Genomic DNA, 15,430 nt, shown 5'->3' with positions numbered 1-15,430 from the left:
GCTTATTAACTTATACTATAAGTTGGACTAAATTGTTTAGCGCCGATTCGCCAGTTCCGCTGGACATTATCTTGAGGCATCCCAAATGGATTTTAGAGCACCAAACACAAATGGCAAGTGATAACCGATCGTGGGTACTTTGTTGTCGACTACCAGGATAAGTACTCGTGATGTTAATTACTCTGCTTCTCAAGACATGTTCGTCCTGGCCATGGCCTCTAATACTCGCTGCTGAAACTTTGTAAGCCGCTTTATTGAGACGTTCGTCAGAGAGCATGAGATTGACGCCACAAGCCGCGATTCGATGGAGATAATCTGCTGGAGGAAAGGTGGGCATAGAAACATTATTAAGCTTTATCGATAGTTTCGTTGGTTAAATGTTCAGGTTTATAAGGGCATCTGTAATGAAGATGACAAGAAAGGTGCCGTCTACACCAACCTTTGGGTTATAATCTATGCTGACTCGCATGTCTTGTCTTCAGTTGTTTTGCAGAGTGTAGCTAAGTCTAAGCATGAAATAACTGCAGTAGTTTTATTGACGTAATTTACTAGGATGTTGTCCAGGAGATCTAGAATCCAGACAGCATCAGCGACGGAAGATAGTTAGCTTCTTACATGCTAACTTTGAACTTGGAAAATAAGTGAGATATAAATAAATGAAATAAAACCAGATTCTTAAAATATACCACAAATATACTAAATATATATATATATAGCCTTCGTATATCGATATTGTACTAAATTCAAAATATACCATAGATTATAAAATATACCTTATTAGCAACCAAAGCAAGTTGGTGCTTGGAAACATCAATTTAATTTTCTAAGCCCAAATTAAAAGTATTTACCGCTTATCATATTTCAAATGGAAGTTGCTCATGAGCTGCTAATATGTACTAACTCTACTGCATTTGAAAAAAAAGAGTGTTCGGTCATCAAATACGCAAAGAGAGAACTCAATAATATCTTTGTGTTCTCCAACTAGCAGTGTGTCTTCAAATCAATCCAGAAAATAAAAGTTTCAGCTATATCCTTCAAGTTATATGCGTAACGATTGTATAGAACATTGGGTGGTATTTGCTGAAAAAGAGCGTTGCAGACTGTACATATGTTATATGTCACACCTATGCTGTAACAACAATATAAACTGTTTTTATACCCGCTACCCATAGGGTAGAAGGGTATTATAACTTTGTGCCGGCAGGAAATGTATGTAACAGGTAGAACGAGGCATCTCCGACCCTATAAAGTATATATATTCTTGATCAGCGTCAACAGCCGAGACGATCTAGCCATGTCCGTCTGTGTGTCTGTGTGTCTGTGTGTCTGTCCGTCTGTCCGTCCGTCCGTATGAACACCTAGATCTCAGAGACTATAAGAGATAGAGCTATAATTTTTTTTCGACAGCATTTGTTATGTTTGCACGCAGATCAAGTTTGTTTCAAATTTTTGCCACGCCCACTTCCGCCCCCGCAAATCAAAAAAAATGAATAACAAGTGTAATTTTAAAGCTAGAGCTACAAATTGGTATATAAAATAATTACTGTAGTAGTTATGATTCCTGAAAATTTGGTTGCGATCAGATAAAAATTGTGGAAGTTATTAAAGAAATACTTTTGTATGGGCAAAAACGCCTACTTACTAGGGGTCTGAGTTGCTTTGGCCGACAATCTAGCACATTGTGCCGTTTATCGTATATTTTGAATGGTGTACTATATCGATATACCAAACATACCATTTGGTATATTTTTTAGTATTTTTTAGTATTTTCGGTATATTTTGAAAATGATACCGCAATATTTTGCCTTTATTAAAAATGGGTAGCGGGTATCTCACAGTCGAGCACACTCGACTGTAACTTTCTTACTTGTTTATATTACCATACTTACAAGTTAAAAATAAACAACAATAGTTATTGTTAAAATAAAAATGTATTCACTATTGCCCAGCGTTGCCCACAAGCAACTTCCGGTAGCGCCCAAAATTGTGGGTGTGGGGACTTCAAATTTTACTCAAATAAAGCTTGGCCAAATACAAAAAGAATACAATAACTAAAACAAAGATTATATTTCGAATTTTCTTTACAATTTCTATGACCGCTTTAATTATGTTTGAGATTTGTTCTTTGACTGACTGTTCTTTGATAGATTCAACTCAGTCAATAAAGTTGGTATATTTCAAAACTAAATTCTACATAAACAAAGAAAAACTTAAAACAACTGAGAAACTTCAAAGCGGCCTTACTCTCCCTCCCTTTTCCATGCACCAACTTGGGATCTGTTAACATATGCAATTTTTGTCCTTACTTAACTTATAGTATATCAAAATCTTTATTGTCTTCCAATATAATAATAAAGGAAATTACATTAACATAAAATGATGTACTTTAATGTTTAATAATTCTAATCCAAATGACAAATACAAAGGTTTAATAATTGAAATGTAATAACACATACATATATAAAATTTTTTGGTTGTGCTCAAATTCTCAAAAAGTTAACATAATTGAATTGAGTTTAATAAGAATTGAAATTCCTGAGAAAGTTTACCAAATTTCATTTAAAATTAATTTGGATTGAAATTCCTTAAAAACAAAAACAAAAAAGATATTTGTGAATTATTGCGAATTAAAAAATCAATTGAATTTAATAAGGATTTAAATTCCTCAAACAAATTGTTAATAAATCATTTAGCTTATGTCACTAGTATGAAAATAAATATAAAAAAAAATCCACGAAATAATTTGATAGTTTAAAATATTCAAAACGATTTTTTTTAGTTCGCTATTTATATTATAAAAAAGTTTCCCCATTTTATTTTGAGATAACAAAACATTTTCGGGTTGCAATAAAGTGGGTAGCGAGTATCTGTTGATATGGTGCTATTAATTTATTATTATTAATAGAGCGTTTATCTAGTATAATAAATTTTATTATATTATCTGATTAGAACATATGTATAAGTGGCATAAATTAAATAGATCAATCATAATTTATTTGCTCATATTTGTCATTTAGTTAGTTAAGTTCGGTTCAGGATTTATTTGAATTGTTGGAGTAGTTTTTCCATTTGTGTACATAGTTTCCACTTATGTATGCAACACACAAGCATGGGAACTTACATAACGGAAATAATACCGTTCATTTGCACTTATCGATATTTGCTTGCCCATAGCATCCAAAGAGCGTCCACACATAGCATCCACATGGCATCCACTTGATACAGTCGACGCCTGCGCCGTTCGGCTTGAACTCCTCACGTGTCCTCACGAGAAGTGAACCACCGACGACGACGACGACAACGACGACGACGACAACGACGACGACGACGAGACGAAACGTCGACAATGGTGTCGACCTGCCAAGGTGTGCGTCCGTGGTTGAGTGGATCCTAATGCTAGGTACATACATACGAACGTACGTACGTGTATGTATATGGGCACGGGCACATACATACATACAGAGAACACAAGCACAATCACAAGCACACGGACATTCCCACAGTTACTTCTGGGCAACGCGTAACATTGGCCGACTTTTGCTGTGGCGCTCTGGCTCTTTCAATTCAGTTCTGTTAAGGATATTAAAGACTACGGATTGGGTCACGCGACGTCGCGTATATATAATATACAGTTTATTCTGTTCTATTCCTGCTCCCAACTCCTTATTAGCAGCCATTCGTTGCCGTTTTGCGGTTGTCGTTGTCGCTATCGTTGCCGTTGTCGTTGTCGTTGCCGTTGCGAAAAGTGAATCGTCAACAATTGTTGATAATGTTGTTTTTGATTTTTTTGCATTGCGATTTTGTGAAATAAAATAAATAAATAAAACAAAGTGTAAACACTGAGCATGATATGCCAGGTAATGAAAGAGAGAGAGAGATTCTTACTCTGCATTGAGTGAACTGCAGCAAGTGTAGCATACATAGATACACACACACACACCTACAGCAACATACATCTACACATATCACTAATAATTTATTACCGACGTATGCTTTTATATTTGTGCGTGTTGAAATTCTCTATATTCCGAATGTGTGTGTGATTGTGCTACAAATTCTATATAACAGTATTCTACTGTTAGAAAACTTTTTGTTGTTGCCACCGCAAGAGCAACACAAAAATTCCAACCGGCTGGCTTTCTCGCTGCCTTTCTCGCTGCCTGGCCTATCACAATTAACACACTTGGGGCTGGATATACTTTAGTTATACACACTTCCCGGACCTCGGGGACTGTGTCCAAAGTGCGGAATTCATTTTTAGACTCTCCCATCCTCCCATCCCATCCCATTCCATCGCACAAACATTTTCGTATCGATTTGTTTAACACCAAAATTCTAAAATGTTTCGCTTCACACACGATGGGAAGTGCCAATCAAAAAATGGCGAGTTATCAAAATTGGTGGCACAACACTCAAACCCATAAAATATGTATGTACATTATTGATTAGTATCAACAGTCGGCTCAGATTCAGATTCAGGCGAAATTCAGGCTGTTGATGAACACATGGGATCTCCTCAAAGTGCTTTCGAATTAGGTAACAACGCATTCCCTCTATAAGGTATTTTCAGATCGAATTACAATTCAGGCAATTAAAGCATACATACTACGTAAGGAGTATAGAACACACACACACGTACATATATGTATGCATGTATGTGCATAGCTTTCTACGTGCCAGTGTTGTGTGTATTAGTTTTTATGCGATGTGTGTGTGTGAGTGTGTTGTGTTACATGCTGGAATAGCAAATATTTTACTGTTGAGTGCTTTCGACTGTAGCGTTCTCACTTACATGTTTTATTAATTCCAAGAAAGTAAAAACTTTCGCCAACTAAACTTTGTTGTTCTCTGATTCTCTCCTTCTCTCCTTCTCTACTTGTCTACTTTGCTTTGCCTCGGATATACATTCAATATACTATACTATATACATTAGTATGTATGTAGATACATAAGTTGGAATTGCTTACGAGCAACTTTGCATAATTCCGCATAAATTGACCCAAGTATAATAATAATAGAGAAAAAGGACATTTAATTCCGCACAATGATATGCGCAAAAGTTCAGGTCACTTTACCATTTCGAATGAAATAAAAAATAAAAAATGTATGTGATATGGTCCTTTTCTCTTGCTGTGTTGATAATTTTCCAACACAATAACACAATAAAATAAAATGCAAATTAATCATTCTAGTTGAAAACACAAGATTAGACGCAGAAACAGAGACAGAGATGAAGAGTCATAAAGTGAAACATGTTTGCTATGCCAACAATTTAGTTAGGCACTGTATGCATATTCATGTGCGTAGTATTTACTGTTAACTGGTCATAAAACTGCCATAAGACACTGTGCAGCTGTACAGGTATCGTCAATCAGTAGGATAACCCCACACATACAAACAAACACTTACACACTCACACACTCATGTACATGAAGAAGCATGTCTACTTCAATTTACATGTGCGTATGTTTGCGTGTATGTGTTGCTTTATGGCCTCATGGGCACCCGCAAGCACAAGCACAAGCACAAGCAGAAGCACAGGCATTACATAAAAGTTTTTAGATATCCTGCAACACCAACCAAAAGCAGCAGCAGCAGCAACAGCAGCAACAACAAAAAAGCGACAGCAACAGTCAACAGTGAGCCAAAGCAACAACTTGAAAGATAGCGACATTTGCATTTGAGGGCTCACATGTTCACAACAACAACAATAGCAACAACAATAAGAAGAAGAAGAACAACAACTCAGCCAAATACACAGCACATTTTGGTTGTTCTGCTGGTTACGTTGATTAAAGTGCGCTGTTACATCTAACTCATCTGCACGCCACGCACAAACAGACAGACAGACAGTCAGAGACTTACATACATATGTACATATATGTACATACATATACATACATTAAGAGTCAAACTCAAACGTTTCAAGAGACATTAAGATTGGGACGCCTAAGCTCAACACTTCGCCGCCTCCTCCAACCACTTCGCCACTTCACCACTCGCCTACCAAAGGCGCTAAGTAGCAGCTCTCAGCAGGTGAGTGTGACAATAAACAAATAAGAACGCTCTAGCCAAGAGTGCTCGACTTCAAGATGCCCTGTGGCCTCTCACTCTCTAACCGTAACCCCAACACCCGTGTTAAAAACATATTCAATTAACTACTTGTGTACACAAATGCATAATTTCAATAGAGTACTTCGATTGTTCATTGCAAGAATGAAATCTTCTTTCCGAAATGAATGAAATCATTATTGAACCATTAAGGATTATTCTTTTTAGCAATGTATTAGTACGTTTATTGTTCCTTGCAAGATCCTTTCACACATTTGCTATGAATGAAATTCTGTTTGAACTATTTTATAGATTATTTTTCTTTTCGAAATTATGATTGATTCTTTATTGTTTGAAATGTACCGGTATATTTGATGTTTCTTGAAGGATCCATCAATACATTTGTTGTTTCAACCATTCTATAGATTATTTATAATCTCAATGTTCTAATGCAATTATTGTTCTAGAATTTGAATGCAACTAGTATTGAACGAACATAGTTTATTTTTGTTTTCAATGTACCGGTACTTTAATTGTTAATGCTTTCCATATTGGTATATTTGTGATGATTGAAGCAAGTATTGAACCATTATGGGTTATTTATCTATTCGATCTATTTGTCTCCCCGTAAGCTGAAGATTAAATGTATTCTTCGGTTCACTTCTATGCTGAAAATGGCATTTAGAATTGTTTTCCCTTTTGTGTATGAGCTCGTGATTCCTTCCTTTATGCTATACTCTACTGTAATACTCCTTTTGCCCACAGGCAATTCGCACAGGGTATAAAAATGGCACCTGCGAGCGCGTGTACATATAAACATCGACATTTTTTGTTCTGTTTATCAAGGGGACGACACACAGTTGTAATGCTCAAGAGCCTATGCATATGCATGTGTTCATAAACACACGCGCACACTCACACACACCCACACACACACACACACATTCGTTTGTGATGCTATAAAAACTTGAACTTGAGAGGCTGATAATATCGTGAAAGCCATCTCGCACTCGAACTAATACCTCAAATAAATTTAATTCGATAATTTGATCGATTCTGCACAATTACATTATGCTCTGGATGTCTTCAAATATATGTACGTGTATGTGTATATTCATTTGTATGTAATATGAACTATATGTATATGGATTATTTGAGTTGTACTAACACACAAATGTCAGAGCTTGTGTGCAAATCATGTACTGGAGTAAACGTAGATAGAAAGTGCGAAAATCATAATTCGTTTTGAGCACGCAATAGTCAAGGGAATTTACGCTTGAGACACCTTCGATTCACTCAGCTTTCAATTCATTTAAACACTGCTAAAATACACACTGAATATTATAAGAGTTTATTATCAAGAATGAATCTTACAATTAAACGTATTTGAACTGCTGATGGGGATCAAGAAATCATACATTATAGAATCACATATATCGGATATATAGAATAAACACTCATCCATTATTATTTTTGATTTATATTCTTCATATTCTTGATGAGTACCGATTACAAAAATCTATTCTGCAAATAAAAACTGTATGAAGATGTAAATTCTTAGGCCTGGCTAGCGACTAATAACTAATTAATTAACTTCATTATAAACTAATTAACTGCGTTATAAGACGATTGTTATGAAGTTTATTGAATCAAAGGCGTTTGCTCCATATAAAATACCTTTTTAATTAGATGGTAGCAAAATTATTAAATAATTGTTAAACAAATTATAAGACTTAAACGCCTTTAAAATAAACAAAAGAGTGAATTATAAGTTATTTTGCTCTTAAGAATTGAATAATTTTTGGGTTTTCTTTAGAACGTAGCCAAAGATTTTGGAATGAAGGAAGTATTTCATGTCCTTGTGTTTAACAATGACTAGAACCTTAATTGGGAAGTATTTCAGCTATTGCTTGATGTATCTGTGCTTATTGAAGACAGAAACCAAATGTATCTTTCCATAAATATTTGACTGGATATAGTATATAGTACTACACTATGTAGAATATTAGGAACGTGTAAAATATAATTTACTAATATATTCAGTTTTATCAATACTAGCTAAGATATTTTTGACTTTATTTTCGTCACGTCTCTATTAATTCGACTAATGAACCAGTTCAAGCTAAATTTAAAGTGCCAATTAAACGCTTTTGTTACCATTATTGGCACGCATGAACTTTCACGCAATGGGCAAAACACGCAAGACTTGTTCCAACATGTGATATATTCATTTTAAATTTCCCCTAAGCGTTCACTATATTTCTTAAAAAAAGCAAAGTGCCCTTTGTCTTGTTGTTTGAATTGTTTGAACACGACTCTTAGCTGTCTAGTCTTACCCCTTCTTTGTTGCCTGGTCTAAAATTGGATTGAAGGACAATCGTTGAACCTGTTGCAACAAGTCTACATGCTACCATAATCACATTTGTAAGTGCCTTATAACATTATGAATGAATTTTCAATTGTAGTCGAGTATGTCGTGAAGTAAGTGGGGAGAAAAGACACAATAGAAATTAAAGACCATTGTTCATCAATAACACTTTTGCTTAGAAATCAAAACCGTTAATTTCTTTACAATTTATATACATCTTAACTTCTTATTTTAACACTTATTTTCCAAAAGTTATTCGAGTTTTTTTATAGTAGATACCAAAATTACTATATCGGAATCTATTTTCGTAACAGTTTGAACCTAAATTTTAACTAGGTTATAGGTTACCCTAATTGTTTTTTCATGTTCTTTATTATTCTCAATACCAGCACAGACATTAACCGAATTTATTGTCTTCATCTTCATTTCTTATCTATTTCTTCCTTTCATCGAAGTCATAAGAATGTCATTGAAGGAAGGGAGACAACCTTAACGTTCTAATGCTCCTTGTTAATCCATCAATCAAATACCCTCAATTAATATTTTTACATGTCAATAATTTCATGAAATCAATATTGAAGACTGGGCACAGATTGACTGAAGACATTTCGTTATTATGCGTGATTAAATATGAAAATAACTGTTTATCTCTTGAACCCCAATCATTCATTAATACAAAATTGTTTGAATTTAAATTTGTGAGATATTTGCAAAAAGGATTTTATATTATGTTTCTTACATTATTTTTTATAATTTATCTGTTTGAGTATAAAAGACAAACCTTAAACATTGATACTTGTAAATATCCCTTCCAATAAAGTGTAAATAAAATTTATTAGTTTACAAAGACTAACAAATTTCGTTATATCTTCTATTTACAGAATAAACACTTTACACTTTTCAAAAGGTTATTACATCTCCCAACAATAATGACAACACATTGGCTTTTACACGTTGGCATATTACTAATACTCGCAGGTAAGTTTTAGTGTGTGTTTTAGAAAACACATTTAAGAAATTTCATAAACTCTAAATCTAACTAAATATTTTAAATAAAATTTTAATTTTGATTTTTAACTTTCTAGTTAGTTTGACTAGATATTTGAGAGGCGATTCATCAAATAAGTAATAAAATAATAGTAATGTTGTTGGTATACGAATTTAGCATAGCATAATATATGAAAGCTAATTTTTGATCCGGAAAGTTTTTTATTTAATACCTTCCAAGTTTTTTATCCGATTGAAATATTAGTTATTATTATGAGTACTTAAATTTTAGATAATAATATTATCCAAATTCTAAAATAAATTTGACTGGTTACAAACGTATAACGACAAATTGGTAGCCTCGGCTAATAACACTGATCTAGAGTATACATAACATACATACATATATACTTTTTATACCCGCTACCCATAGGGTAAAAGGGTATTATAACTTTGTGCCGCCAGGAAATGTATGTAACAGGTAGAAGGAGGCATCTCCGTCCCTATAAAGTATATATATTCTTGAGCAGCGTCAACAGCCGAGATGATCTAGCCATGTCCGTCTGTCAGTCTGTCCGTCCGTCCGTATGAATCACTGGATCTCAGAGACTATAAGAGATAGAGCTATAATTTTTCGACAGCATTTGTTATGTTTGCACGCAGATCAAGTTTGTTTCAAATTTTTGCCACGCCCACTGCCGCCCCCGCAAATCAAAAAATCGAATAATAAGCGTAATCTTAAAGCTAGAGTTTTGGTATATTCAATAATAACTATAGTATTTATGATTTCTGAAAATTTGGTTTCGATCAGATAAAAATTGTCGAAGTTATTAAATAAATACTTTTGTATGGGCAAAAACGCCTATATATATGATATATTTTTAGTATTTTTGCAGTATATTCGGTATATTTTGAGAAAAATACCGAAAAATATATTTCTTTTATTCAAAATGGGCAGCGGGTATCTCACAGTCGAGTACACTCGACTGCTTTCTTAGCTTTCTTACTTGTTCTCCCTGCAACATACTTTATTGGATGCAGAAATGCCAATGAACTGTATTGTATTGTGACTCAACGATTGTAAACACATATATTTAATATAAAAGATAGTCAAATGACATTACATTAAAGTACGGAGAGAACAAATAGAAAAGGAAATGTAAGAAATGTGCAGTCGGGTGTGATCGACTGTGAAATACCCGCATTCCATTGCAAATAAAAGCAAAACACTGCGGTAAAAAATACTACAATATGCCAAGGACCATGTTTGGTATATTTATATAGTACTATATTCAAAATGTAGAGCACAAAATATACCAGAGTATTGCCAAAGCAACTAAATCCTGTAGGTAGGTGTGGAAAGGTTATGTTTACACTTTAAAATAGAAAGGAAAAATATTTCGGGTAGTTTTGTATTTCTGATAGTAAAAGTTAATTGGCTAACATTTCTGCAAGTCACTTGTCCGCTAATATTTACCAATTTTGTTATTATTTTTTGCAGGCACCTCGCTGGGCGCTTCGAAACGCTTCTTCACAGACTTTCTGCAAGATCTACCAACTCCGGGAACAGGGGGACCCACATTTGATACAAGCATCACTAGCAACATAACTGGCCTTGTGGGCAAAACAGTGAAGTTGACTTGTCGAGTGAAGAATCTTGGCAATCGCACGGTAAGTATTGAAAATATACGATTCAACTTATATGACAACAACTCAAATACAATTTTATATTTGCCTCTCAGGTCTCATGGGTGCGACATCGGGATATACATCTTCTGACAGTTGGTCGATACACCTACACATCGGATCAGCGATTTGAGGCAATGCACTCGCCACACGCCGAAGACTGGACTCTTCGCATTCGCTACGCTCAGCGGAAGGATTCAGGAATCTACGAATGTCAGATCTCGACGACACCTCCGATCGGACACTCTGTCTACCTAAATATTGTGGGTGAGTGACAACTCTCAATAAGCGTTTGTGTAGCATATATGAGAAATATATTGTATTGAAATTGCAGTCGAATAAGTTATCAAAGTCTTATCGTTAAAGATATTCAATTGTATATTCATTTTTGGTAACACTTACTCAATTTTCTGTTATCAACAAGCCATTTCAAAAATTATTGCAACTTTCAAGTGTCTTATCCGATTTGAACAACATTTTCAATTATTATTATTTAAATATTGTAGGTGAATGGCAGCTCAATAAACATTTGTGTAGTATGAGAAATCAAGTTAGGGTAAAGATTGTATTGAAGATTGAGTCGAACGAGCGAAGTTATGAGATATCTCAGTGCATAAATATGAGATTATTAAGCTCTTAAATTATTTTATTTCACTATTAACAACTCAAAATTATGACTCCTTTATTTATTCAATTTTTCGTCAGACAATCACGAAAAAGAGCTTTTTATAAATATATCTAGATTTGATAAATAAAATATAATATAAATAACATTATAACACATGAGAAAATTGCTTTGCCATTTAATACTCAAATTTTCAAAGAATCCGGCACTTAAGTTAAGTTGGATTTATAACGTAAACTAGCATTTTAAGTAAAGTCAGTTGAAAATAAACCTTAGGGCGTTGCCGTTTTGAATTTTGCTTTTCGCTTTCATCGCATTCAAATAAAACATAACAATTGCCCAGCAATTTCCATCACGAGTTGAAGTGATAAAACAATTACAAAAACTCTTGTGGTTTTGCAAACATCTTTAAATATATATTAGAATTAGAATATTATGGCTTGTTGACTTGTTTCGCATCCTGTTCAAATATGGTATATTTAAAATGATAGCTTTGTACTTATTCCGTATTATCTTAAAGTCGTATACTTTATATTTTTATTCCATATATTCCTTCATAATTTCAGAGCCTATTACTGAGATCATCGGTGGTCCCGAGATGCACATTAACAAAGGATCCACAATCAACTTGACATGTATTGTAAAGTTTGCTCCGGAACCGCCAGTCACAGTCATCTGGTCCCACAATAGACAGGTGAGTGCAACCATAAAATGTATTTATTTATTTACTTTAAAATTTATCCATTTATGGAAATTGTTTATAAAATGTTTGTTTTGTTGCGATAAAGTGAAACAATTTACGAAATCAGTAGAGTCAGCTAAATAAAACTTCTTCCCAAATAAAACAAAAGAATAATAAGAATTTCTATATACAAAAAAAGTTAGTTGATGGAAGGTATCGCTTGTTAGGGCAATTTAAGCTGAAGGCAATTGAAAAAAAGGGATATATTATTTGAAGACAAAATAAACTCATTAAGAGAGGGAATTAAATTCCTATACCTAATGCATTGCTTAAACATTTTACTCTTTAATACCCAAAGTGCTTTAAGGAACTCATCATATAATTTATATTATATAAAAAACAAAAAGATTTTCGAATACCTAATATCATATTTTGATTGCCAAATTTAATTCAAATGACTTAGAAGCCTCTCGTTTATTAGATAATTTGATAAGTATATCAAGAAACAGTTAAATGCAAATATTGTATTTTCAATTGCGCATAATATTGAATTGAACTTTAGCATATTTTACTTATTTTAAAATACTTGTAAGAAATTAGACATTTTTTTAAAATCAGATACAGCTGATTGAACTTAGCAGCCAATTTTAATTGCTTTTAACAACACTTTTAAAGAAGTTGATAGTACAATTAAAAGAATAATACCGCATTGTTTTGCTTTTATTCAAAATGGTCTCACAGTCGAGCACACTCGATTGTAGCTTACTTGCTTGTTTTAAATAAGCATACTATTAAATTGATTAGTAATTAATTGGTAATTGATAAGAATTTAAGAATTTTTATTATATTGGGATAGCAAAAAAATAAGATGCAGCTATCTAGAATACTGATAGCACTTTCAATGAAGTTAATAGTTGTGACAACATCAGAAATATGAAAAGCATTTTGTTTTGTACACACACTCGACTGTGGCTTAGTCAGTTGTTTATTAATGCTGTTGCTTTTGGCTGGGATGATTCATTGCAGGTAATTAATTTTGATTCACCTCGCGGCGGAATATCATTAGTCACCGAGAAAGGAGTGCTGACCACCAGTCGTCTGCTGGTGCAAAAGGCCATCCAGCAGGACTCGGGATTCTACACATGTACACCATCCAATGCCAATCCGACGTCGGTGCGCGTGCACATCGTCGACGGTGAGTAGCCCGGTATGCACATCACTCATTTCACAAATATCTCTCTGAGTATCTGCATGAGATTGGTACTATGTGTATATGTAATATACTATATATAAATATATTTCGCAAGCAAAAGCAAGCACGGGACAGTACAATCATTATTTATTTCGTAACTCGTAGTTTAATTTATATTTCTTCATCAGCATAGTAATATTCTTAGTTCGAGTGAGAGTAGTGAGCTACTATGTTTTTTATTTGGCATATTTAATACTTTAATGTGAAAATATACTGAATACTTGATTGCTCACTTCCAGGCGAACATCCAGCGGCCATGCATCACGGAAACTCGGCGACGTTGCAGCCGCCAGCTCTGTGCCCCTTGGTGCTGCTCACGTGTGGAATGCTGATCTTGATGAAGATGCAATCGGAGTCCTCTTGCTTCTCTCAAGGTCCGACAAGGTCAGCGACAAATGCCACATCGCGACGTCGTTTCATATCCATGGCTAGCTGTTCATCACAACAACAACAACAACAACAAAATAGTGTGTGGCTACCACGAAACTATCTCAAACGGAGCTTGGTTCTTCCCACAACATAACTGCCGGAATGTGTAGACAAAGTTGCTGATTTAGATACACACTTGGCATCCGGTTTTCTAAGTTTCTAAACGCTTACCAAATTTAACATATATTCATATATGTATATGTATATGTTACGTATGTTGAACGAAATTCAGAAGTCAGCTTGAGCTTTCGACTGGTCGACATTATCAATTTTCTGAAAAATATGAATAAATCTCAAAATTGGGAAATTTTTTCTAAACGCTACCTTGGTAGATGCAAGAAAAGAGAAAAAATAAGACAACTACACTAGCAATATACGTTCAGAGACAGAGACAGAGACAGAAACAGAGAAAGAGACAGAGAGACGTATAGAGTAAATTTGTATATAGCGCTATTAATGTAATATTCATCTTTTATATCTAAAGTAAATATCAAGAAATATGATTATGATTTCTCTTTTATACTGTCTATTCGTTTGTTCGACTTCGCTCTCTTAACATGAACAAGTAACAAGTAAGAAAGCAACTAAGGAATACACAACACAACAACAACTTAAGCTATACATGTCTAAAACAAAATACCAAAAAACATCTAAAATGGGGAATTGTAATTGTTTTCTTTTTCCTTATAACGTTTTATTATACACTATCTAAGCTCAAGACTATAGTAAAATATAAGAAAGAAAAAGAAAAGAAAAAACAAGATTTTGTGAACTAACTAAAGTTAATTATATGTAGCCAATAGAATTTTCATCTCTTTACATATACATACATATAAATATGAGTATAAACATATGATTATACATACATCTATCTATATATAGAGATAAGTACGCTTACACACACATACACATAAAGTCGAATACATACATAATGAATGTATCTACTCGTATAGTACTTAGCATTATTAGACCATTAAGGATTTCCATAGAACAATGGCACTTTTTTTGTTACATGTTGCATGGTATCCTCTGATATATAGATACTATATATAATTCTCACGACCGAGTTCTTAGTCCGTCCGTCTGTCTAAATCAGTTTGTGAATGTCAGTCAGACTTGACTTGATAAATGTTGAATGCATTCGAAATGCTGCTTCATTAACAGATTTAACTTATTTATTAAGAGATCATTTTAGACGCTGTACTTCAGAAGTTGAAAGCGTCTAATAAGTTTGTCGACATGTGCGTAATCGTAATTGATCGCGATCAATATCAAAGTCAACAGATATCTCAACAACATTTTCTATTTACAATATGTGTTGTTTTTTTGTGTTTGTTTTTAATAATTTCA

At 33.8% G+C, this 15,430-nt stretch overlaps 1 protein-coding gene across 1 annotated transcript; it reads left to right on the top strand.

The window, feature by feature from the left end:
- The first annotated feature begins 251 nt into the window (after positions 1-251).
- LOC117575624 (zwei Ig domain protein zig-8) lies at positions 252-14,174 on the top strand. Its single transcript, XM_052003569.1, has 7 exons — positions 252-329; positions 9,301-9,397; positions 10,908-11,077; positions 11,149-11,359; positions 12,284-12,411; positions 13,426-13,594; positions 13,891-14,174. Exons 2-7 carry the CDS (start codon positions 9,349-9,351, stop codon positions 14,172-14,174), a joined length of 1,011 nt encoding a protein of 336 aa, XP_051859529.1. The 5' UTR covers positions 252-329; positions 9,301-9,348.
- The last annotated feature ends 1,256 nt before the right edge of the window (positions 14,175-15,430 follow it).

Source organism: Drosophila albomicans, chromosome X, assembly GCF_009650485.2.
Source record: "Drosophila albomicans strain 15112-1751.03 chromosome X, ASM965048v2, whole genome shotgun sequence".
NCBI lineage: Eukaryota > Metazoa > Arthropoda > Insecta > Diptera > Drosophilidae > Drosophila > Drosophila albomicans.
The sequence above is the reverse complement of the archived record's forward strand: the minus strand, read 5'-3'. Positions and strand labels throughout refer to the sequence as shown.

Bases quoted from the DNA above. Each gene is read 5' to 3' on its own strand.
- LOC117575624 (XM_052003569.1), top strand. From the start codon at position 9,349: ATGACAACACATTGGCTTTTACACGTTGGCATATTACTAATACTCGCA. The intron at 11,360-12,283 runs GTGAGTGACAAC...TCATAATTTCAG, and splicing joins TGTCTACCTAAATATTGTGG to AGCCTATTACTGAGATCATC. The intron at 12,412-13,425 runs GTGAGTGCAACC...GATTCATTGCAG, and splicing joins TCTGGTCCCACAATAGACAG to GTAATTAATTTTGATTCACC.